The 25,334-nt window shown below is 42.0% G+C and overlaps 1 protein-coding gene across 5 annotated transcripts in view; it reads right to left on the bottom strand.

The window, feature by feature from the left end:
- The window catches only part of AFF2 (ALF transcription elongation factor 2), a 400,790-nt gene that overhangs the window by 155,477 nt on the left and 219,979 nt on the right, over nt 1–25,334 (bottom strand). For all 5 annotated transcript variants that reach the window (XM_090061622.1, XM_090061620.1, XM_090061623.1 and 2 more), the window contains one exon: nt 19,967–20,011. In XM_090061622.1, the coding sequence (XP_089917748.1) occupies nt 19,967–20,011 (45 nt within the window). The remainder of the gene's footprint in view (nt 1–19,966; nt 20,012–25,334) is intronic.

Here is a 25,334-nt window from a genome sequence, read left to right as displayed (position 1 = left end):
AATATCCCAAAGCTGCGGGGTTTCTTAACGGCCCGTGGGAGAGACTTCCTTGGTAAAACCGTGGGCCAAATGCTCCTCTGCCGCATGAATGGCAGATCGACAGAAGAGCAGACTGGGAAAGCAGCAATTTGGTCTCCCCCACCAGACCCCAGCCAAGAGCTGATGAAAGCTCTGCTTCTGCCATTCCACACAATGCCTGGCCCCCGGCTGCAGGAGGAGGAAGGAGAGAGAAAGCTGCTCTGGGATTACTGCTGCAGAAGGCTTGTGGCAGCTTCTGGGAGACGCTGTGTGTCCAACTTCCCTCACACAACGGTCCCTTTAGCTCCTTCGCGCAGAGACGTCATGAGCAGGTTCTGCTCCCAGCCAGGCTGGTGACAGCAGCTGTCAGTCGGGTGCCCTCTCCAAGTTGGTACCCAAGGTTGGTACCCATCCAGGGCTATGCTTTTGCCTTCATGCAACCTGTTGTTATACATTTCCTCTGATTTCTTAGTTACACTTCAGATGAAGATTACAAACAGCTTATAATAAAGGGAGGGGGGGTTAATAGGGTTAAAAAGGTTAATAAATGATGACTAGAGCACACTCTAGACCTGAAGAGTCTGCATTAATAAACCAGTAAAGCACATGAAAAACTTCTTCTAACACAGGGGTGGGCAAAATGAGGCCCTCCAGGTCATTCTATCCGGCCCACAGGGCCCCTAAAAATTTTAGAAAATTAATATTTAGCTGCCTCTGGCTACCTGTCATGTGGCATTCGATGGCTTGCCAAAATTCAGTAAGCAGCCCCCCGCCCAAAATAATTGCCCACCCCTGTTCTAAAGTCTATTAATTGACTTCTAGGTCCCTTCCAGCCCTAATTTTGTACGATTCGATGACTTGTTAGACTCGTCACAATTTTTGAGAATAATGAACCATGTGTTTTAACCCTTTCCATCATTGGAAAAAATATGACTTGTTTCTCTGCATTTTTCTGGTTTTGGCATTTGCACAGAGCTGCTCATCTTCTCTCTGCTGGGAAGCCAGTCAGTTTAGTAACACATGAAGGGCAGCTAAATTCTGTGTGTGCTATGCATGCTGAACTCAAAAAGCATCTCAGCCAGCCTTATCTAGAAGGAAAAGGCTACTGCAGGAATAAAAAGCAATGCACCCTGGAGTGCAAAACTAATAGAAACGCACAGAAATAAAGGGATTTTAAAATTATTCATGCAAAATATTCCATATGAAATAACAGGCAACTAGTTGGTGTGAGTGCTCGGGTATATCCCCTTATGTGTTACAGCAGGGGCGGGCAATTATTTCAGGTGGAGGGCCACTTACTGAGTTGTGGCAAGCCATGGAGGGTCACATGACAGGCAGCCAGGGGCAGATAAATATTAATTTTCTAGATTTTTTAGGAGCCTCGCGGGCCAGATAGAATGGCCTGGCGGCCACATCCAGCCCATAGGCTGCATTTTGCTCACCTCTGTGTTAGAGACATGATCAATCAAGTTCAGAGCTATGCATTGGGTTACACTGTTCCTATCCTTTAAGGGAGTCCTAGCAAGAGGGGACATAATAGCTAACAGAATAACCGTAGTGATAACCGAACAGGGAAAGCCAGATTCCTCCATAAAGCCACTAACACAGAAAACAGTTTACTTATGCAAATGCTTCAACGAATTTAGCATCGCTGGCATTTGACTGGCCCACATTATGAGAACGAGGAATACGGCTGCATTTACAATGATGCCTTCGTTGTCCTAGGGAAGAATTTCTATTGTAACTGTAACAAAATCTTTTCCCAACAAAATGAAGGATAATTCCAAAATTCAGAGGATGCAATCCCAAACTTCTTTTTTTATGCTATAAATAAAACCATCTCTCTCTCTCTCTCTCTCTCTCACACACACACACACACACACACACACACACACACACCCCATTCACCTTGTGGTTTTTCTCCATGACAACAAATAAGTTCCCCTGGCTCAGTTGGTGAATGGGATGCATTCCATATCCTCCCATACTAATTGGCTTGCTTTACCTTTCCATATTTGCAGAGCAAAAAGGACTGACAAAAATGCATATTCAGTGAAAATGAATATAGAAATTGTTTTAGAAGCTAACGGGGGTTGGCTATAAACATTACAGCATATGTTTTCCTTTCCTGTTTTCCTAAGATTTGGGAACCAGCTACAGAAAGAGGAGTAGTAGTGATATGAACATTTTTTCTCTTTCTATTGAGCTCCCATTTATTCTCTGGCTCCCTTCTACCTCCGATTTTCCAATCTATTTTCCTTACATTGTAGCTTTTATAACTAAAATACACTGATATTCTTTGCTTAGAGCATTTAGGAGACAATAAAAAATAGCAAATCATGACTGATGTGTTTATTGCTCTAACAAATCTTGTGTTTGTGAAGAAAAACAATGTTCTATTATACTGAGAAGGTATCTCAGCTCAAGAGACTGTTTGGAGAAAAAAAAAATAATGAAGCTACTATATATAACAATTTAGCAGCTCTGATCCATTCCAGAAAGCAGCTTCGGTCTACATCACAGAGTTCACTCTGGAATTTGATTAGAAACCCTATGGTAAGGACAGAATGAGAATAGACGGAGAGCAATGCTCCGATGCTGGGTCTAACCTTATACTCCTGACTCAGGCAAAACGTCCTCTGGCTCTATTGGGAATTTTTGTTGGGGGCAGAAGTCTTAAATCGGGATCTTTCTGAAAGAGAAGCGACTCCCATGTGAGATTACATTAAAGGTCTATCGCGCCACATCGCGGCTTCTGCCTTATTTAGGTTATTTACATGACTAACGTAGGAGGGGACTGAGCGCCTCTCAGCAGCAGAAGCACGCAGCCTACCTGACCAGGTAGAACTTCACGATGGATTATATTGGAAAGCTGAGTCGGAAAACTCTGCGCACCAGAAGGGATTATGGGCCTTTAGAGGAATGACGGCTCTCAAGACTGATGCATCATGGAAGCTGAGGCGTAGAGGAGCTAAGATTCACACAAATCACAACTGTTCTGCTTGGACCACGCTGTCATGGTTTTGTTCACTAGCATTAACTCCCCCCTGGGCTTCCAAGTGCAAGCGAGCCGGGGTGGGGCTACCAAAACTAGTGGATCATTGACCCAATCTCCTTTGGCCAACCAGCCCCTTGTCGTTTCCACAAAGAGACATCTCCAGGGTCTCATCTCGGGGAAAAGGCGCTGCTGCCGAGGTGGCCCCACTTCTCCCATGTAGGTACAGGCCCTGCAAGTTTGGGATGGTGCACTGTAAGAAACTATTCGCATGCAGAGAGAATCATTCTGCTCGCCGGACTCAGCTGCTGGGGCAGAAACACAAGACCTCCTAGATTCAATCAGATACATCCTGTCTCTGATAGTGGCCACCACCAGGTACAACACAGAAAAATATCCAGACTCCTACAGAAATCAGATGTCCCCTCAACCCCACATTACATCTCATCTGAATTCCCAATAGTTGGAGCCTTGTTGGGACCCTGAGCCAAGACAGTTCAAGTCCTGTCCAAAGTCCGTCCACAAGAGTTATATGATGCCAAGCTGTCCACATAGGCCTCCGATTGCTTTCACAGTCCTTTTCAGGCACTTGGTGCTCAACCTACTCCAAAAACAGATTGTCTTTGTCTCACTCCCGGTGACTCAACTAATGACCCTGTTGCCTAACGCACAGTCCTGGAGCCGTGCTGCTGATAGCGCAGCGACGCAATGTCTCCTATGCTCGACAACTTCACATCCCCACTGAGAGGCACAGTCATATGCCATTTATTGTATTTACTCAGAATGATACTTGCTTGTAATAATCTCTGGGGATGGCACATCCAATTTTCATGGGGGTCCCAGGAGACAGGAAAGTACGCACTGAACTGTTATATTCGACATAACATCCAGACAATAGAACGGCGTAATATAAACAAAAGCCCCATAAGCAATAAAAAGCTAATTCTTTAAAAAGTTACTAATCCCAACGTATAATTTCATCTCTGCAATTTAAAAAACATTGGCAGTGTTCCTTCAAGTAAATAAGCAACCGCTTTTTGAAACTATTCGGTCCTGGCAGTTGTTTAAGGGAATCTGGTAATTTGTTCCATCCATCCTGAGCTACACAAGCAAAAAAGCATGTCTTGAATTGCCTGTTCTCTTCCTTGAAATCCCCAAACTTTAGGGATCACACCAAGAAGACAGCCTAATTACAATTTACAGTTTGAAAACAAGACTGTGCATACCCCGAGGCATCGCCCTGCATGCATTTATATGAGAAATGACACCACTTCCTTAGCATTACCAGATGCAATCAATTCATTTTCATCACAGAAAACCCAATGGCTAGTTGTGTAGTCACATGACATGACCTAGCTATGTAATTCATAATAAAACACATTTAATTTCTAGAGCGCAGACACTGAATCAGTGAAAGGAGCATCTCCAAATTCAATAATGGGCAAAACTAAACTGCATAACAGCTAGAATTAGTGCCGAAACATTTAGTTCAACTCTGTGAACTAAGTCCTGGACCGAGTGTAGCCAGTTTATAATCCACAACCTTACAATGTGCTGAAGAGGAGTTCAGCCAAATCCTTGAGGATTTAAAAGCTTCAACTTGTGCCAGTAAGACATTAGCTTTATTCGTAAAACAGAAGCCTCTTTCAGCTGATTTAGCACATAGGTGAGATTAGCACATGACGGTGTACGTTTCATTCAAGTTGAAACCCAAATTGTTTTGGTCTAAACCATGGTTTGCTTTCATTAAAATGGGATTCAAATACCAACCTAGTGCATACGGTGCTCTATGATGTACATTGAAAGGCTTTACGAAAGCTCAGTATTTTTTCCTTTCCAGACCAGAGTCTATTGCCAGCTCTTCATTTTTTTCTTGCTACCTAAGTGGTGCTAGAATATGATGGTTCCTTCATAGGTTTGCAAATGTAGCAAATCCTTTTTTTTTTTTTTTTTTAATGAGCAGAGACATCTGATGAGCTGGCATCGGTGCCTCCACTGAAACCGGAGACCCTCTCAGATGTGCCCAAGAAAAGCCACTTGGAGAGTCTCTTTTAGCCTAACCCTGCCTTGTTAGAAGCTATGTGTTTTGTCTGGTTTCTTTTCCTTCCAGGTTAGATCTCCGCAAGTCACATTTGCTCCCCCAAAGGCAGCTTTGGGTCTCGACACAAGTGCCAAATGCAGGCTCCTTGCTCATACAATGCATACAAGGCACTCGGGGTCCCTCGAATGTCGCACATTTGAGACTATCACGTTCTCTACAGAAAGGGCCGATTCACCGATAACTGCAACGGCTGTTAACTGCCCTCTTCACATGCCCTGGTTTTTATACTCTTCCACTAAAGCTTCGACTGTCAGAGGCTCAACGCTGGGCTGGATGGACCTTTGGTCTGGCCCACGATGGCCATTCTTCGGTTCCTGTGTGTTTTGTGTCTGGTACAGTGCCCAGCACATTGTCAGAGCTGAGTGAATAAATAATAAAGAACCAAATCCTTTCCCTTTGAAGCCCTGGGTGGCCAACAGCGCAATGTGCACTATAGTGCTGGCTCAGCGAGTCCTGGGTGGCCAGACAATTCTGACAATTGGTGTCCGATCGCTGGATTAGAAATGCTGCAAACTCCAGCTGTTGAAGGCTGAGTTTTCTCTAATGTAAATGTTCCAGGAGTTCAAATGTGCAGACTGTTTACCTAAGGTTAATGAAAGGGTCTGCTCCTGCTGTAGGAACCGGAGGTACGCAGCCCCTTGCAGGATCCAGCCCTCCATCCTTTTTCATTACAGGCAGACCCAAGCAGCCACCTAATGCCCAACCTTACCAGCTGGCATTTGAAAAGAAATTTGCAGATGTAATCCTCTCAATGTTAAATCCTTTTATTTGAGGTTTTTCACTTCTCATTCACTCTGTGAAGCAAGCCCTTTCTTACCTCTGCCTCTTGGTCTTGTACATCATTGCAATGCTGGCATTGGACTAACTGCTGCGAATCCAATGGCAACAGAAAAAATGAATCTAGGTTGCAGGAGATATTTTAATGCAGCAAATACTTTTTTTGGCACATTGGCTCTGACAAATTAAAGCCAAGGTAAAGAGAAAGGAAAACCGAACTGAAACAACTTGACTGGCGCAGAGGTTTGGTTTGATCTCACTGTGAGTCTAGAGGTTTTCAGGTGGCAAGGCTTACGTTGTCTAGTATTTGCATTTGCTACTCCATGTGATGGATAAATCTGTCAGAGCGTATGAGCCTAATCCTGGAAGGGAGCCCGCACGCTCAACTTCCATTAAACTGAATTAGAATTGGCGATTCTTAGCCCCTTAAATTTGTAACCAATACATTCAGACTGGCATGCACCGGGTCTGCTTTTTCTCTTTTCAATGGCCTTGTTCCATTGTCCCTTTCCCAAATAGCCAATTCCATAGCCACCTCTCCAACAGGTAATATCTAACTGACAAACTTACAGCAGCAAGGCAGAAAGAAACTGGCAGGTCCTTATCAATGCTCCCTCAAAACACCGTATTTATTTTTACAGTAAAGCCAGTGAGCAGGGCCTAAAATCCCACAAAACTAAAATGTAAAAGGTCTGGAGCACCGTAACTTCAAAATGTCTCTGCATTACAAGACTATGGCACTCATGGTCTTTGTTGCCTCCATCTGGTCAAAAAGCAATAGCAGACTACTCATTAGCAATGGTCTCTCTGAGGTCAGAGCAGTAACCTGGATAGATGCCCAAGCCAGTAAAGACCACCCGGCACTACCATGGCTACTCCTCTAGTTAGCTCTAAGCAGCTTGTGTTATTCATAACTTCAGCAAGTGTCAAGCAGTGACAATTACCAGTTATCATACAAAGTGGAACTGGAATAAACCTGCCAAAGAGTATTTTTTTTCCCGTACAACATGCAATTTATTATCATGTTCCAGCAATTACCAAAGGGAGTTGTTGATCTCACTTTGCTGGAGAGATACAAAGGCTAGATGCAGTAACACAGCTTTCTTTTTGAAGGATAACTTGTATTATAAGTGAAAGACACTATAAAATGACAACGCTACTGCAAAAGGAGACAGAATGATACATTTAGCGAAATCCCCAGTCTGAGCCTTTTCAAAGGAGAACACAAGCAGTTAGTATAATATTTCTAAGGGTTGCTGTATCCTTTCAAACATGATCGCTTTCTTGTAGTTTACACTTATCACATTAAGAAAAATGGTAATGAGGAGATCACGACAACTTCTTTTAAAAGTAACAAAGGCTCAAATGCTGAAGGGGGAAAAAAAAGTGATAACTATTTTAATGGAAAAAGGCCTCCACTGAACCACTCTCTGCTTAAAGTCTGTTCTCTTGTTATTTCTGAGCTCAGGAAAAACAAGGGACTGCTCTATGAATGAATCTGAGCACTTAAATTTGTATTTAAGTGATCTGTATAATCTCTTTTTCTGGATAAACTGGCAACGCAGCCCTCTGCTGACTAGGGCTCTGAATCTACGGTTTAGAAAAATCAAATACTGTTCCAAGTAGGCATGAATTAACTGGTTCAGTTCAATCAGTTTACCCACTTCTCTGAATTTTTTACCTTCTTTCGCACCAAACTCAAATCTTTTTGGAGGTTCAGAACTATTTTATTAAGGGCAAGGGTTGCCAACAATATCGCACTTAATCTAAGGTCGTATTGCTTGAGTCTTAAGTTTTCAGAGCCAAAAGGGACCATAATAATACCATCCACTTTCATACCATGTTTCATCAGTAGATCTCAGAGCTATTTAACAAAAGAAGTCAGTGCCATAGCTTTATGCCCATTTTACAGTTAGGGAAAAGAGCAGAAGAGGCATATCCCAAGTTACCCACTAAACCAACTATGCATTGGGAACAGCAGGTAGGACCCAATCCTTTTTCCTCTCAGTTCACCTTCATCCTTCAGTCTATTCATACAAACTTCTTAAACTAGCATATGTCCATATTGTACTTGTTTCATTCCTGAAAAAGGGAAAAGGGATCATTTTTCTCCATGTGCACACAACACCTTTGTAAGGAAGATGAGGCCCAGAGCCACTTTTTACAGAGGAGTTGTAAACTGCTAAATATAGGGGTGTCTAGGGTCGACAATGAGTAGCATCTTAACCGTGGAGGCGCCAGTGGGTAACACTATGCTACTGGTATCAGGTAAAATAAACAGTGCAGGAGAATGTCAAACAAACATAAAAATGTGTATCACTCAGGCCTGAGCTTCAGATTCGTGTTTGTAATCAATTTTTATCTCCTGTCACCGAACAATTGTCACCCAAAGGTTTAACACTCTGAGCTAATAAAAACATATTTCTTTCTAATGCTATAGTCCAACATTTCCTCCAGCTGACTCCAGCTAGCTAGGGCTTTTGTACGACTGCCTTTAAATTGAAAGTAAGAAATTCCTTGACAAAAAAAAGAAGAAAGAAAGAAAGAAATCATTCTGGTCAGGGATTTGCCAGCTACCTACAGAGATTGTTATACAGCTGACATAAATCAATGTGGCAGGATCTACAGGCTAATTAAACAAATGTGACAATTTTAATGTGACAATTGAAAAGCTCAAAAGTGTCTCTCCATCCATGGAGCGTGCATTCTTCTCAGCTGCATATTAAGAAACATGTACTGTATTAAGAAATTGAAAGGAACTTACATATTCAATAAAAAACATAATTATAAGCACAATTTGAGATATGTGGCTAAAATAGATTGGAAGTTCATAAGGGTTCTCAGAACATTAAATGCAATGACATGCTTTCTTTAAGGAAATGTAAGAAATCCTTCACAGAGATGGATAACCCAAACTGCGTAGCATAATTTTAAATGTCTGACTGAGTCTTGCCTTTGTACAGTTATAATATAGCACCAATAATTCTTTTCACTTACATAAACCTTCCAGCTGAGGCTCTCAATGCATTTTGCCAATAATGGATTTATCCCCCCCAGAATCCCTGCAGAAAGAGTGGGCACTAATTTCCCCATCTTACAGACGAAGGAAGTGAGGGGCAAAGTGGAATCTCAAGGTCACACAGGAAGACAAAGGCTGGAAATTTTAGCCATCTCTTGCCAACAAATACCTTTGACAAGTTTGTATATCTACTATAAGAGGTGTTCACAAAGTTAGGGGGGCAGAACAAAGCATGCCATCACCATTGGGCGGGCAAGCGGCTGACCCCAAAGACAAACTGACTGGATGGATGGGAAGCATAAGGACACTTTTTGAAGGATCGTATGCATGTGGAAGCCCCAGGCAGAATAATCTAGATTTAAAGATGAGATAGAGGCCAAGACCAAGCCCATTGCTATAAAGATGGGCCCTAGATTGGGAAACTTCTTGTTTTTGGGAGATGATTGCTGCTAGAGTGCCTACCCAAATCAGGATTGCAGAGGTGTGTGTGTGGGGGGCGGGGGGGCTCCATGATCAGCCCACAAAAATGGTGGCCAGCCCTGCTATCTCCCTGCAAAATCAGCTGGCTGCCTCCTCGAGTTGGGTAGACCCCTAGTAATGACAAGCTTTGAGATGGATGCATGCAGCTTACGTTCAAATTTGGGGATGGCCTAGGGAAAATACTTCCTTTTAACGTCTTCTAGGAGGTTTGCCCTTTATTCAAGATCCAAGGGGAGAGTTATAGGAATAGGAGGGTCTCTTCAAAGGTTTTTTTTTTTTTTTTTTTTTAGGAGGTGAAGCCCTGCTGCTCCTTGCAAATTGAACTTTTGGTTTTCCCATCTAACTTACAGATTTCTTCTGAGTTTTAAAATTGTAAGGCCATTATTGCCTAGGATAACAGATCTGCAAACTCCATCCTTTCTGTCTTGTGGGACTGCAGGAAAGCATTGGGAGGGACTAAATTCTAGCCAGAGAGCTCTTTAGGTGGGGATCTACTAAGGGATCTATTACTGTAGGTACCTGAAGATCTGAAAGAAGCTTAGATAGGATAACGTGGAGGAAGAGATGGTTCCATGCTGCTCTTCTGGTGGTGCTTGCAAAAAGGCGAGAGATAGCTTTCCTCTTACATGATAATGAACTCTGGTCCGCAGCGCAAATAGTGATTCCTAGATCCCATCATCGGAGCTCTGACTATAAAGCACATTTAGGGATAAGATTCTGGAAGATGCATTAAGTTACAAGCTCGGTGCCAGCCCTGGCTTTCACCCAGCACCGCTGCTCTGTTTTTAACCCGCTGTCCCTGCCACGAAGACTGAGCAAGAACGGCCCTGTTTGGTAAGATAGGGATCTTACACAAGATGCTGTAGGTTTTCTCATTTCCCACCGTAATTGTTTTAAAGTAAATACTGATTTCAGAAACCCTAACTCAATTTTAATATGTTTTCAATGTCTTTCTTCGCTGCCTAAGGCAATTTGTTATGTAGAGTACACATTATTAATCTACTTAAATAGAAGGTAACATTGCTAGCAGTTTAAATACTCATGCCCATATTTGCAATGTTTCATTGTGACAGGACAAGATAGAATAACATAAATGATTAATCTGAGAACAGAGAAAAATGCCACTACCTATGTTTTAAAATAGTACTTGATTTTTTTTTGTTTTTGTTTTGGTTTTAATTTTTTTCTTTTAGTATTTATAATAGAGCCTTCCAGCCTTTAGTAGCTTTTTAAGAATATATTATATGACACAACTTGTTGTTATGTGTCATTTTGGGATCTGGTACCTCATGATAGGCATGTAAAGTATGTTCAAAGGCTCCTGTAAGTGTTTTTCATGGTATATATTTATTCAGTCCCTGAGGCACTCGACAGAGGGCACTTGGTATAGCTTTAGTGAAGGACCATAACATTACAATTTGTGATGGTCAAACTTCTTCGCATTCAGAAGCCTGGTTCTTCCTGGTTCACATCAGCACACAACAGTTCAAAGGTTATCTGCACTTCCAAATCCTTTGGGTCAGATTCTTCTCTTCCTCTTGTCAGTCTAACTACTGAATCTGAGCAAGCCATACCTTATTCATGTGGATGGAAAAGGAGACTCATGGCCCCTGGATCTCCAAATCTGGCCTGCGAGTCAGATGGCTGTGCAGTTTTACCGTACACTTCAGGTTTTCACTCAACTGTAAAAAGCCCCATCGATGGCCTTTCCCACAGTATTTTGGCTTTTCCTTCCAGTTGTTTCCAGAACCAGGAAAGTTAGTGGCATTTCAAAAATCCAGTACATAAAGTAACTTAAACTTTTTCAAACACTATGAAAACGTATAGTTTGAGTTTAGTTAGAAATCTGTGCAAAGGCTCAGGTTGGTTCTCATTTCACTGAAGTCAGTTTTCCCATCCCTAATTGCAGTCTTACCATCTTCTTTTGTGCCGCTTTCTGTTTTTCTTACAATCTTTGTCATGATGCTGAGTGCACTGAATGGGAGCAGGGATGTGCAGCATGCAAGGCATTAAAATCCAAGTTAAATCACTCCTGAGGTGATTATAAAGAGAAAAAAAGCAGAAAAGTGGCTCCTTTTGTATCAAAGGCATGGTGAAGAGAACAGGAAATGGGACAGAATTAGCGCATTTTCATTCATTTGAGAAATGAGAATCCTCTTGTTCTCTTCCAGGGCGGTAACATATGGCCAAACTCTAGTCAATGCTGGGTTCAACATGATGCTGCCAATTTACTTTATAGTAATTTTAGCAGCAATATTAAATCTTGGCAATGATAGTGGAATTAAATAATATTACTGAAATGGGCAAAAATTCAATTTGGCACCACAAAATATATGTTAAAATATGATGTTCAAGGAGATAAGAATACAAGAGTCAAACAGTGTTTTGGAAACAGGTACAGTGAAATCTCCCTCTGTCTTTCTGCGCACTCTTTGCCATTGTTACAGCGTAGAGAGGCGGGATGAGATGTGGGCAATTATCAGTCTTTACATTTCAAAGCGTATCACCAAGTAATTTGTTTAATAATTTTCAATTATGCAAACAAATCTCTCTGTGAAAATTATCGTGGGCCCGAATCAGATCTCACCTGCCTATACTGATGGGGACGTACCCTTTTCTTGTCATCTACATTCCTGGTAGGTGAGCGGAGACTACTGCCATTCTCACTGAGCACCCTACATCAGCTACGCACGTGGTAAGCCAGACCCTGCCCGTCCGCTCCACTCCATTAGGTCCTCTCCGTACAGAGCACAGCCAACTTAGGCCACATCTACAATACAGTCACTCCAGGTTGTGTAGACATGCTCAAGCTTCGCACTAGTTTGATTGTTTCTAGCAGTGTAACTGCAGGTGAATGGAGATCAGCACAGACTGTGTGGCACTCACCTGAGAAACTAAAAAAAAAAACCACTTGCTTCTCCACGGAGCTCCATGCTGCTGCAGGGCTCAACTGGAAGCAAGATGCTTATACTATACAGCTGTCACCAGACTGACACAGGGTGGTATCCTGCACGTCGGGGAATCCTCTAAAGTCTAGTAGGATGGATTCATAGAGTCATAGGAAGTTAGGGTGGGAAGGGACCTCAGGTCATCATGGCCAACCCCTTGCTCAAAGCAGGACCAACCCCAGTTAGATCATCCCAGCCAAAGCTTTGTCTAGCCGGGTTCTGAAAACCTCCAAGGATGGAGCTTCCACCACTTCTCTGGGTAACCTGTTCCAGTGCTTTAGTACTCTCCTAGTGAGAAAATTCTCCCTAATATCTAACCTAAACTTCTCTCGGTGCAACTTGAGACCGTTGCTCCTTGTTCTGTCATCTGCCGCCTCTGAGAACAGTCCAGCAGTCTAGCAACAGGATCAGGCATGCCAGGAGCACTCGCCCTGTAAGGGGGCATGGCTAGTATGCTGCAACGTGCCACAGCTGCTAGGGGAACTGGTCTGGTGCAGCCGGATACAACTTCCAGCATCCCAGGCTAGTCTTTATTGCCTTGGGAGGTCCACTGTGGAACTGAGAGTCCTAATGTGGCACCATTGTCTCCCTCCAGCTGCAAAATGGGACCACAGCATACTGGTGTGATGGCTACACAACAAAAATTGGCCCAGATAATACTGTTGACTTCACTGATGCTAACCTGAATTACTCCAGGGGTGTAGGTTGTAGCCCTGTTGGTCTCAGGATACAGGCAGACAAGGTTCTTCGCATGCATCTGATATCTTTTATTAGAACAACTTAAATAGTTGGAACCTCCCCCCCATTTTTTTAGCAAACCCAAAAGCTTGCTAATTCCCCCCCACAACTATTTAAGTTCGTCTAATAAAAGATATCAGGTTCACCCAAAGAACCTTGTCTGCCTGAATTACTTTGGCATTTTCACCATCAGACTCAGACTGCAGCCAGCCAACATGAAGAGGAAAACTTCTGCATGGACAAATATGCTGGCCATAATGGCAGTTACAGATGTGAAGCATCCCATTACGGGGTCAAATTCTGGGCTCAGCTTCAGGCAGGAGGCTCTTACTCATTCAACAGCCATAGGGCTGAATGCTGCTCTCCTCACCCCGGTATAATTCGGGGAGGAGGGGGAACGACAGCGTCTGAAGTAACCACAACAACTGAAGGCAGAGCTTCCCCAGATGCACGCTAGGGTACAGGAGAGAATTCAAATGAGGTGAATGGCACTTACTCTTGATTCATCCTGATGCAAGAGCAGAAATTGGCTCTGCCTCCACTGAGAAAATGCCCTTCTTGAAGCTGACAATATAATGTTTTCAGAATTTCTGAAAAATTGATTATTTTTACCCATAAAACTCTTTGTTGTACATAAACAAGGTCTAAAGGAAAAAAAATGGAGTTGTAATACACTGTAGTTTTCAAAGCAGGCTATTGCCAGTTCAATGAATGCTTCCAGAGTCGGCACGGCAGACAAGGTACAAAGGGCACAGATACACATTCACACGTGGGTTAGCTTTTCAATCCCTTTTTTCATTTCAATAGAAATAATAAATCACCTTATCCAGGAGAAAGAAGCAGCTTGACACAAAACATACGGTGCAGGGCTATTTTTATAGCACACCTAAGACATATAGGGATTCATTTATTTACTCAGCTATTTAAAAGTGGCTACTCTTACTCATTCTCTGGACAGCTAAATGCTAGGTTGCTAAGTTACTGTTATTTGACATCATCTCCTCCCCAACGTGTTCCCACATTTGACAGGTTCACATGATTTACTAGGCCAGTCAGCTCGTTATTCACTTGTCCATGACGTCTGTATAATCATTTTAAATTCACATCATGTCCTCCCCAGCAAACCCCCAGATTCCACATGAAAATATTTAAACTGCTTGTCAGCTACTAAGTGCATCTGTAACCACAGTGGACAGCGTACCTGTATTTTTCAAATTGCAATTATTATAATTAGGTTTAGCATCGTTCTTCAACATTGGTTTGTATTTTAGAAGAGAAAACAATTACTGAGGGGCAAAATAATGGGCTATATCTGTTACAGGCTAATTTTGCTCGGTGAACAGCTCACCTCAGCTATGGATGATACATATTAAATCCATTAGTGCTTTCAATTGGCATGAGAAAGGTAATACTACACATAATTTACCCAGTCAAGGGCATTTTCACCTGCTGATCAATTTACATATTCTCCAATGTCATTAGATGGGAGCTAGTCATCAGAAGAATAAAAGACAGTATAAATTATAGACTTTGCTCATTTAACTCCAGTCATTTTTATACTAATTACAATCTAAATTATATTTCAGATTTGTTTTGCTCCTAGACTAGAAAGCTTTTAATTAATATTGCAGCTGTCCACATAATATCTGAAGTACATCTAGTTACTTGACACTGTGCAACAATGGATTAGACATCTAAGAGAGGAGTTCTTTCCCTCTATGAGGGAGGCATTTAAAAGCCAACTTAATTCAAAAAAGAGCAGTTCAGCAACACGGAAACGACTGTTTTAAGCACACTGGGCTAGATCCTGACTTCATTTGGGCTTCTCCAATTTACACCAGTTGAAGATCTGGCCCTCAATTTCCATTTAAGCAATTAACAGTCAGCCTGCCTGGTATTCCTCGTGGCATTTCCTTGGAATTAAGCATCCTTCTTTTCCGGTTTTAAGCCCTGGCGTAATGTTGTTCTGTGCTGTGACCTGTTTCATTCCAGAGGTGGCTGCATTTCTTCATGGGTGGAGTAATTCTTACAGCGAGTACAGATTTAAATCGACTCCAGTCCCTGCAGAGCCTGTGAGCTTCTCTAGGGCAGACCTAAAGCGGAGTAAAGGAGACTCCGGCAGTATTCTGCAGGAGTACAACAGCCATGCATGCACACCTCCAAGAGATGCTCAGGAGCTAACCAGGAATCAGGATGGGATTTGCCCCACTACACATGTATGTTAGTGGGACTGCGGTTAGCCTTAGGCAGGTGTGCATGGGGAAGTTGCCGTCTAAGTCACTGTGTGCCAGTTATACAAGTATTGGAAATGTCTAGTGGCATCAGATATGCCAAAGGTAACAGGATTAGACACTGAAGTCAAGGGTGTTACTACAGATTTACACACATGTAAATGAAAGAAGCCACTGGCTTCCCGTCGCGATACTCGGGACTGATTCGAAAAGTATGTTGGGTGAACTCGGAAAGTCAAAGTGCTGAAGTCAAAGCGCTGAAGTCAAAGCTCGGCGGACCCGATTCTCCTCTCCGCTACCGCAGTGTAAATCAGGAGCACCTCCCCTATTGTAAATCTAAGCTCTTTTTAGATGGGAACTGTTTTGTTACATGCTCAGGCCGAGCACAATGTAACAGCAAAACCAATAATAAATAGGAACAACAGTAAATCACAGAGGCTTAAGTGACACTAGCAGTAAATCCCAAATGCTGATTTAAAATGTCAATGCTTATTTTTTCTCCCTCCGCTTGTGTCACGATATTTTAATGAATTCATTTTTCAACCGCTGTGCCTAGTAAGAGGCAGGTTAATTTAAATCCAGGTTAATAAAATGAGAATAAAGTAGGGAAAACATTTTGTTTGTTTGAATTTCATTTGATTTGTTCTTTCGCAGCTAGCAGGTTGGCTATAAAGAGTAAGCAACGTTTTGGAACAGAGGATATCCTATTTAATACTATCTCCCTCTACTTAACCGTGCTGGGAACCTGAATAAATGCAAATATACTGTATTACTTTTACAATGTGGCTTTAGTTTTAGGACAGATTTTTTTTTTTTTTTTTTTAACAACCTTCTCAGCCACACTGGTTAAAAAATCAAAATCAACAGGAGACTGGTCTACCATTAACCTTTAGTTATGGTATCATGAGCAGCTCTCCAGCCACTTACACATGATGACTAAGTGGCTAAGTGTTTCAGGAAGTCTGAAACACAGTGAAATTTTGTGTCTCAGAAACTCTCTCAGACTCAGAAGTCAGAATGGACTAAGGATCTTTCCCCTGATTTGCTTGGAAAGTTTTGCCCACCAACTCAATTAAGCACCATTTTCATGTTTTAAGCATCTATTAAGAATCCCCAAACTCTTAAGTTTACAAAAGCATTAATTAAGTTCAGCTGAAGAAAGCACTCTATAAAATCAGATGTCATAGGGTGTTTATACACATGCTCCGGGGTGGTGGGCTCCTAGAGCTGCTCTAATTAAAGTGCCTGGAGCACTTCATGTATCAGCGTCCCCGTGCTTAAAAATGGGGGTGGGGAGTGCTTTAGCTAAAGCTCATCAAATGAGCTTTAGTTAAAGTGCCCTGCCACCATTTTTAAGCATGGGGATGCTATGCATGAGACACTGGAGTCTGCTGGAGAGCAGTAATTACCACACTCCAGCAAACTCGATTAACTGAGTCTGCTCTGACGTGCTGTAACTACAGTGCGTCAGATCAGCCGCCCTGCTCGTGTACAGGCACCAATGGATTTTAGCTTACTGCTCTGTTGCATGTAAAATTGTGTGTTAAACAAAACCCAAGGGTTATTGTGACTTTCTTAGGGGCAAAACTGAGTTACCTTGCTTGGTTTCCCTATTAAAAAAAATAAATACTGGAGGAAAAAAAATGCTCTCCAGAGACGATGAGAAAACAGGCAGGAAATGGGCATGTTACTGGCAGCTTGCGAGCAAGCATCCTTACAGTTAGCCAATGCACTTCAGCAGCATTCAAGTCCCACTCCTCTCCAAGCACAAATGGCCAGTTTGCTAAGCAGTCGTAGCAATGGTGCCGTTCTGGCTTTACACCTGTGTATCCGAAGCAGGGTATGGACAAATATTTGAGGCCAGATCCGGTTGTCTATTCCCCGCAGGCAACTCCTTTTGTGCGAGCTACAGCCAGGCAGCCGAGAGCAAAACATGGCCAATTTGCTTCAGAGCTATTTGTAGGCTCCTGCAGTTGGTCAAATTGCACGCTATTATACCACTATCTACCTTGGGTACTTCCATAACACGCACTGCACCGCCACATTGCATTTGCTGTAAAAATCAGAGCGCCTCCCAATAATGCACTTGTCTTTACAACATCTGGGAGAGGGAGGAAAGTACTGATGCTCCCATTTTATAAAATGAGGAACTGAGTCACAGAGAGGCATCTAAGTGCCTAAACGGGAGTGACGAGGTCTAAATGCTTTTGAGGATCTGGGCCTGATTAAGTGGCAGAGCAAGGAATTGGCTCCAGGTCTCCCAAGATGCTACAGAGGTTCCTTCTCACCCACAGTAGTCATCCAAGCTTCCTTGAAAACAGGAGGCCTTTGGACTGCTGCTGGAGCGAAGGATGACATTTTAGAGATCTTTAGTAAAAAATCTGTTCTTTTCCCTTATTTGTCTAGCCTGCAAAATTTAACATGCTGCATGAGGTTAATAAAATGGCAAGATTGTATGCATACTGCATGAGGCTAATCCAGTGGCTAATAAAATAGCTTTTATTTACCCCCTCCCTTCCTCAGTTTCCTTTGAGTTTATTTTATATAATAAATAAAGGCCAGATTACAGTCACTGGGATTACTAAAATACCTAAAACTATGCATGCACCGAAGCACCTTACTAAACTGACCCTGAAATCTTTGTGCTTGAAGCACAAGCTGGGACTTCTTTGGTCAGTCCACCTCTTCAACACCCAGCTACTTGCCCTTAAGCAACAAGAGCTACTATTCCTTAGGGCAGTGCCTGAAGTTTCCTCGGTCTTAATAGTGTATGGCCGGCTTCTGCAACTTGTTCATGCAGACTAGCCCCACTGATCTGTATAGACCAACTCAAGAAATAAGAGCAGACTTATATTCCACATGACATGGCTACTCAAGGGCCTATACCTTTGATTCAGAGCCCATTGAAGTCAGTGGAAAGGATCAGGCTCCCTCGATTAGACTAGTGCCTTCACTTTTATGTGATGTGATTATACAGTGCAGTTTGTGCATTAAAACTGTCACCTGGATGATTGATCCCTGGAAAGAAGTTACATCACACTTCTTTCAAATGCTGTTTACTGAAAATAACTGCTTTCCCACCAGAAAATAATTCCTTCCTACTATGCTAACAAACATAATTGAAGTACATAAACAAAACAGATGGGGAAATACATTTAAAAAGAACACAAAGTATTTTTCATAATTTGCCAACATTGAGTTTTTTTCTGTCCATCACTCTTCTTCACGTAATATGCCCTTTGGAACTACATTTTATTTCCCTCCTTGTATTTATTACTCGATGGTGTATGCATATGTGTGCCCACACATACAAGTTTGTTTTCACAGGACTGCACACAAATGCTCATCTCCTGCACTGATTTATTTACAGAGGCCCATTGAAGAATGACATTAACTCCATCCAAAGATACCACGTTCACAGAAAAAGGCCAGTCCTACGTGAATACTTTTATTGGCATCGCTGGGACCGTAAAGGGGAAAAGACAAGGTTTTTTTTGAGTAAATGTGATATTGGTATCTTTTATTAGACCAACTAAAGAGTTGGAAAAATTGTTCTTTGCAAGCTTCGGGTACAAACACCCTTCTCTAGGCAGAAGGATGTTTGTTCCTGAAAGCTTGCAAAGAACAATTTTCCCAACTATTTTTTCGGACTCATAAAAGATATCACGTTTACCCAAAAAACCTTGCCTGCCTATGTCCTTAGACTAACACGACTACAACCAACACCCCTGACACATGGAGGAAAAGGCTATACTGTTGGCTATTCTACGTCCCTCTGCTTGTTATAGTGTTATTTGCTATCCCATTGCTAGCGGTTCCTTCAGGCATGCATTAGTTTGCACAAAGATGGAAAAGTGGACAAACATTTCTGATACTCCTTTACTCACTGAGACTTAAAGGAGCAATTCAGGTGTCAATTGCTTTGAGGTTTTATCTCCACAGTACTAAGATACACAGCTGGGTCCCTGACCTCCCAACAGAGGGTCATCAAATGGGGAATTAACAGACCGAACGTTGGAGGGGCTACAATCCTGAGTTCTTGAAGCATCGGAGGCAGACAGTCGAGAGCTGGGAGGTGCAGGCAGACGTCCTGGTTGCTGAAGGGTGGGTTATTTGTATAAATAAGTCGTTCTGAGCATTAGGTAAGACAGACATGCATGTAGAATGTGCAAGACCTTTTTCTTGTTATGTCATTTCTCTGCTGTTAAGATCAAACTATAATTTGATTTGAAAAGGCTGTTTTAAGTCAGTGTATCCAAGGACTGATCATGATGGCCAAAGGAATGTCTTAAAGGGCTCAAACAGAGGAAACCCTACTGAGTAGGCAGGAGGAGCTTCAGGTGGGAGAACTGCAGGATCCCGCTCCAGAATAGGAGAAGAAAAAAGGCCTCAAGCGGCAACACTTGTACGGGTAACAAAGGCACAGGTAGTCAGGCCTAATGATAAGGAAGAACATGGAGCACTGCTAGAACAGAGTTTGCAGGGCTGGCCCTATCGCAAGTATTATTTTGGGCCTAATAAACTTTGCAGTGTCTCTCTGATTGGTAGCAACCACTATATTCTTACTTAGCTACAATATTATGAAAGCCATATAGTTTATCCAGATGAGATAACAGTACTCTAATTATGAAGGGACACAGAACAAATGAGTAAACTCACCCGTAATATTTCTTCCACACAGCTGGAGTCATTGGGAAGGCCAACCTAGATTTAAAAAGAAAAAACCAAGAAGCAGCATTTAGTCAGGCAGACAACGTAAAGTTTGGTGATTATTAGTAACTACGGACTAAACTGATCTGCTAAACCACACCTCACAAGCCATTTTACTTTTTAATTTCAAACAGGCTGCATCCACTGATGATTATTAACAGAACTTCCCCGATTAACAGAATAAATCGTTAGGAAGACCCATTTCTTCACGATTATTTTTCTACTCTTTATGTTACAAATGATATTTTGAAAAGATGGTGGGACACTGATGTCTTCACAGATCAGATCTGGCATTGAGGTTGTTGGGTAAACGTTTGAAATGATGAAGATGCCACCATTTTCCCCCATACAGTTCTGTGAGAACACAAGAATGCTTTAACTTACAGCGTGCTGCCGTTTAGGGCAGAAGTGATAACAGTTTACAGTAAACTGTTATCATCAAGCATCTTATCCTACAGTTTAATACACTAACAGCCCAGACAACTCTTAAAGCTTAAACATGTATTGTAGTAAAACACTGGTTAGATTATAAGAGAGGTTGCCAATTCCATCGTCTCACTTCATTGGCCTGTTACAGGTTAAGTATCCTCTAAAGACTGAAAAGCACATAGGCATCTATCTTGAGAGGTTTGAGAGATCTTCCATCTCTCTCAAAAAGATACAATACATCTACACACAGACTGGGTGCCCTTAAATCTATCCACTTAACAACACAGTTCTTTAAATATTACTCGTGCGTAATACGGCTAGTATGCAAACACACCACTCCTCGCTCTAAGCATAAGAAATAACACAAATACCGCAAACACCAGAAATTAATTGTACCACCTACACCTCTCAGGATCTGAGGAGTTATTACTCTGTGCTCTGTGTGTACACGCACATGTGCCCAATCGAGTTGTCCACTCTAGCTCCTGCATTCGGAGGCAACAGGAATTTTACCACTTCTTCTGAAACACTAATCCATGTTTTGCTGAACTCTGGACATTTTTAGTAGGCTAAAATTTGCAAATGTTATTTCCGCCTACAGACAGCTGCTTATCCTATCATTAACAATTCATGGACTTCCTTGTGTTCTTTACCTAGTTGTATCTTGGTATATTTGGACGATGCTGCTCCTCCCGTTACTTCTCATGTTTATTGTACGTTGAACTCTTTCCTAATCAGTCATTCCCTCACCATGCGGCTGCTCTGTTCTGAACAGTTCCTCCAGTCTTTCAGTGTCTTGGTCAAGAAACACCCAAATGTGAACGGGATACATTCAGCTCTCAGTAACCCTGGCGGGAGTCCAGAGTAATTCTGCTTGCTTAATTTACTCCAAGATCTTGTATGCATCTGTCCGGTTCTTAATTGATTTCAATTTCAATCCTAGTTCCCCCCCTTTTTTTTTTACATCATAATCTTAAAATTCCAGGACTTCCCACCATTACACACCTAATAAATATGCAATGTTAGTTTAATAAAACCCACTAGATATTATGTGATCTCAACCAGGGTCTGCGGGCAACACTTGCTAATAACTTTAAATGACCGTGCATCCATTTAATTGTGTTCATGGCAAAGGAGGTTTTAATGACCTGACAGGACTTTTGTTCCCTTTGGCACTGCTTTGTTTTGAATTGTTGGTATTAAGGTAATACAAGATGTCAAAGTGCTGTGATTGTCATACAGAGAGACCCAAGCAGGAGCTGGCACAGAGTAGAAAACATTTAGATTAATGCAAAACATTAAAAGAATAATTATTACAACATGGATATCACAGAGAACATCAATGTAAGCGTCTTTCGGTACATTACTATTAATGGATTTCTAAAGAAACGAGACCATTTTTCTAAATTCATACTGCCGCTCCACGTGCTAAGCGACTAGAAAAGCACAGATCTACCAGGAGCTTAGTCTGTCCTGAGCAAAAAAGATCTTTCAACGTGTGAATCAGAAATTGCAAGGTAATTGCCCATAAACGCTTGCACTCAACTAACAAGCGCGCCTAGCCCACCACGGCATGTTGCAGGATCCAAGCAAAGATTCAGCAGGGTGGAGTGAAATGCAGCAAGCGCCGTATTCAGAGCCTCCACCGCCATCAGCGCGCTAACAAATTAGTGTTCGAAGTTGCATTAATAAACTGCCACATTCATCCAGGAGTTTAATCAAGACTGGATGTCCCATATGAAATACCACTCCACTCCCAATCTAATAAAAATCAAATGGTTTGGGCTCTGCCAAGTGATTTTTTTTTCTCTTTCTTCCATCATCTTTAAAAAAAAAAGAAACTACAAGCCTTTGGGCTCCGATTTGCAGACACTTTCTGAGCCATGCCAACTCTGTGAACAACATGCCCTGACTTAGCAGGACAGCGATCCCAGGAATTGTGTTTCAGTAAAGCCCGACTGTTCGCAGTTCCTACCATAAGCTCGTTTCTCAGTCTGAAGTGTATTCATGAACTTCTGATTGAAGAACAGTTAATATTACATAAGCTGCAGACATAAGTCCTGAGGTAATGTAACTTCAATCAAAACAAAAAGATTTCACAACAGTTACATGGTACACTGAACTTCATTTTCCAATTTCATTTTAATCTGGCAAACCTCCTTTGCGTCAAAAGACTTTGTGTTTACTTTAAAAGATTGCTTCCAGCCAAAAAAAAAAAAAAAAAGGAAGAAAGAAAGGTCAGATGGCCGAAATATTCCACTTTAACCAAACTAATACATAAGGGTCTCTCCACATTTCAGTCTCACAAGTGAAAGACCGAACCTAGGTGATGTGGCCCCAGAGGGTTTAATGTTCACCTTGGATGGCAGAAGGTTAAACTGTGGGGGAACAGGATGCGAAGAGGGGAGGGAACAGGAATAAAGGGGAAGGAGACTTAACGTTATGCAGATCAAATGACAGTGGGTGAACTGTTACAATCTCTGATGAGTAATGCTCGTCTAACCTGCCATTTATTCACTCATCAGTTCCTTGGCTCCACTCGACTTCAGAACAATTTATAACCTGCATGAGCTCAGATTGTGTTTGCGCTGCACGGAAAAAAACTCTGTAATGTGCCTGCTCCCAATCAACGATGTCAAATCAGTGTTTACTGATGTGAGATTTTGGCAACTTTTTGGAAATGCCAATAGTTGGGACTCGGGCTCGGAATAAGACCAGCAACAACTTCCACCCCATTGCTGGGAGACCAGAAAGCACACAGTCCTGCACATTCACATGCAAGTTTGGTGACCACCATCGCGCAGTGGATAATCTTTCTGCTGGGAGTGAAGCATAGCACTGCCTTTTCATCAGGATCAACTGCTCGTAAACAATTCTCCTGTCTTTTGAATAACATCTAGCATTCAAAAAGTAAATGACTACAGTACCCCAACTCTAGGCACCTGTGCTTGAATACCTACTGTATGTCAACAGCTCCGCTTCGGATGCTTTATCCTTTATCAAGGAACCTATCTGGACTCCAGAGAGACGCAACTCATGTTGCTGTTTACTTTTTTGGGCACAAATTGATTTCTCACTTGCTGGCATGAGAAGATCTTTGCCTGGCCCTTGATTGATCAATTCTAGCATGCGCCGCAGGATGAGAAGAGGAAAAGTCTAACAAATCGGTAGTGACATGGGCACTGTAAAGGAAAAGCCTAAGTCGAAGAATGCCTTCGGTTCCTGCAACACCTCTTACAAATGGAGGGCACTTCTATGCCGATAAATATTGTGCTGGAAAGTGGGTCAGTCAGTACCAAGAACAGCACAGGTCCCAGACATGGTGGAGAAGAGAGGGTTTCATCTGGTAAGGAGGGGAATCCAACGCTAAGCGCACATCCAACCATAGCCTTCCAAGGTGCCAGTATGATGGATTGGTTAACAAACAGCTTTCAGCCAAAAACACGCATCTGGTTATGTAGCAAGAAAATTACATAGCGATGAAGACAGATTGGCAGAAGTAGGGGTCATTACTGATAAATAGTACATTTCTTATGTCGTACCCTCCAGGCACAGTAGCATTTTGTTGTTTCTCTTTGTACTTTATCCAGTTTTACTGTATCTTTACTAAACTCAGAGGACCAGACACAGTATTCCAGCTGCAACAAAATGAAGACTATGTTCCTATACAGAACTGAAAACGTGCATAATATAATATAAAACATAACGCAACATAAATCTTGATTTCCTTCGTTCCATAATGGTATTGCACGGCAAGTTCACAGTTGCCTTCTCTCTACAGCTATCCCTAAGCCTCTTTCAGACTTATTTCTTTGGTAAAGGTAGCCTGTCCTTCAATTACCGTCTGTATATATTTCTTCTCCTGGCATGGATTGCTTTACATTTATGAATGGTGAATTTAATACTACTGCACAGAGGCCACTATACTAATCATCCCAGGCTGCTTTACGATTTAGTCCTTCCATATATTTCCTTATGTCATTAACATTTTGGTCCTGAAAGCATCATTCCTGTTAAAGATGCCTGAAATAGATGCTAGGCTAAACTGAAGAGCTGGGCCTTTCCTGGCTTTCCCTTATTCCGTTTAGTGCAAACAGGTACAAATAGGTACAGCAAAAGAGCAAAAACTGAATAATGTTGGTTAAATGTTATTTCTTTTTTGTATATCTGATCTCCGTGAGGTCAGCACCAATGTGTAACAGGACTGTGTATTTGGGGTCTGCGGCAACTGAATGGAGCCAACTATGGTGGTATTCTACTAAATCCAAATAAAGCTGACCCTCTTGGTATTTAAATAAGTGTTTATATTTTTCAGGGTTATTAATTCCCCAAGGAGTCATCTGTGGGTCCCAAATAAAACAAATATGTTGGTTTCTTATTGTGCCTCTGCCACCCAGGAACCTAAATACCATGAAAAGACTAAGCTACACATTATTTCACCCCTTAAAACTCCCTGAAGTATATTAAAAAGCCAGTGAAAAATCTACATTAAAAGAAGTATTAAAAAGAAAATGCAATTAAAGTCATGCCTGAAATCTGAACATAGACAGCAGCCTTTCTGCTAGCCCCTGAAGTACAAGTTATGCCATGGAAAAGTTATGCCAAATATCCAAGGTCACTAAAATCTGAGCAATGCCAATTATTGAACCAAGTTCTACCGCTAGTTAAGTTGGTGCAAACTCGACTGAGGTCAATGGGCTGTGTCAGAGTAACTCAGAGAAGCATCTGGCCTCTTCTCTCGCATCATATGAATTAGAGAGCAAAGCAATTTTATGACCTGATTCAAGGTCATAAAATTGTTATAAAGATGCCCACAGACTTCAGTGGTCTCTTCACCAGAAACTCAAGCTACCAGCCAAGCATAGCTTTAATTTTTCACACAGAAGCA

The sequence above is a fragment of the Crocodylus siamensis genome, chromosome 8 (assembly GCF_052110815.1).
Source record: "Crocodylus siamensis isolate JL-2025a chromosome 8, ASM5211081v1, whole genome shotgun sequence".
Lineage (NCBI taxonomy): Eukaryota > Metazoa > Chordata > Crocodylia > Crocodylidae > Crocodylus > Crocodylus siamensis.
This window is presented reverse-complemented; position numbering and strand designations above follow the sequence as displayed.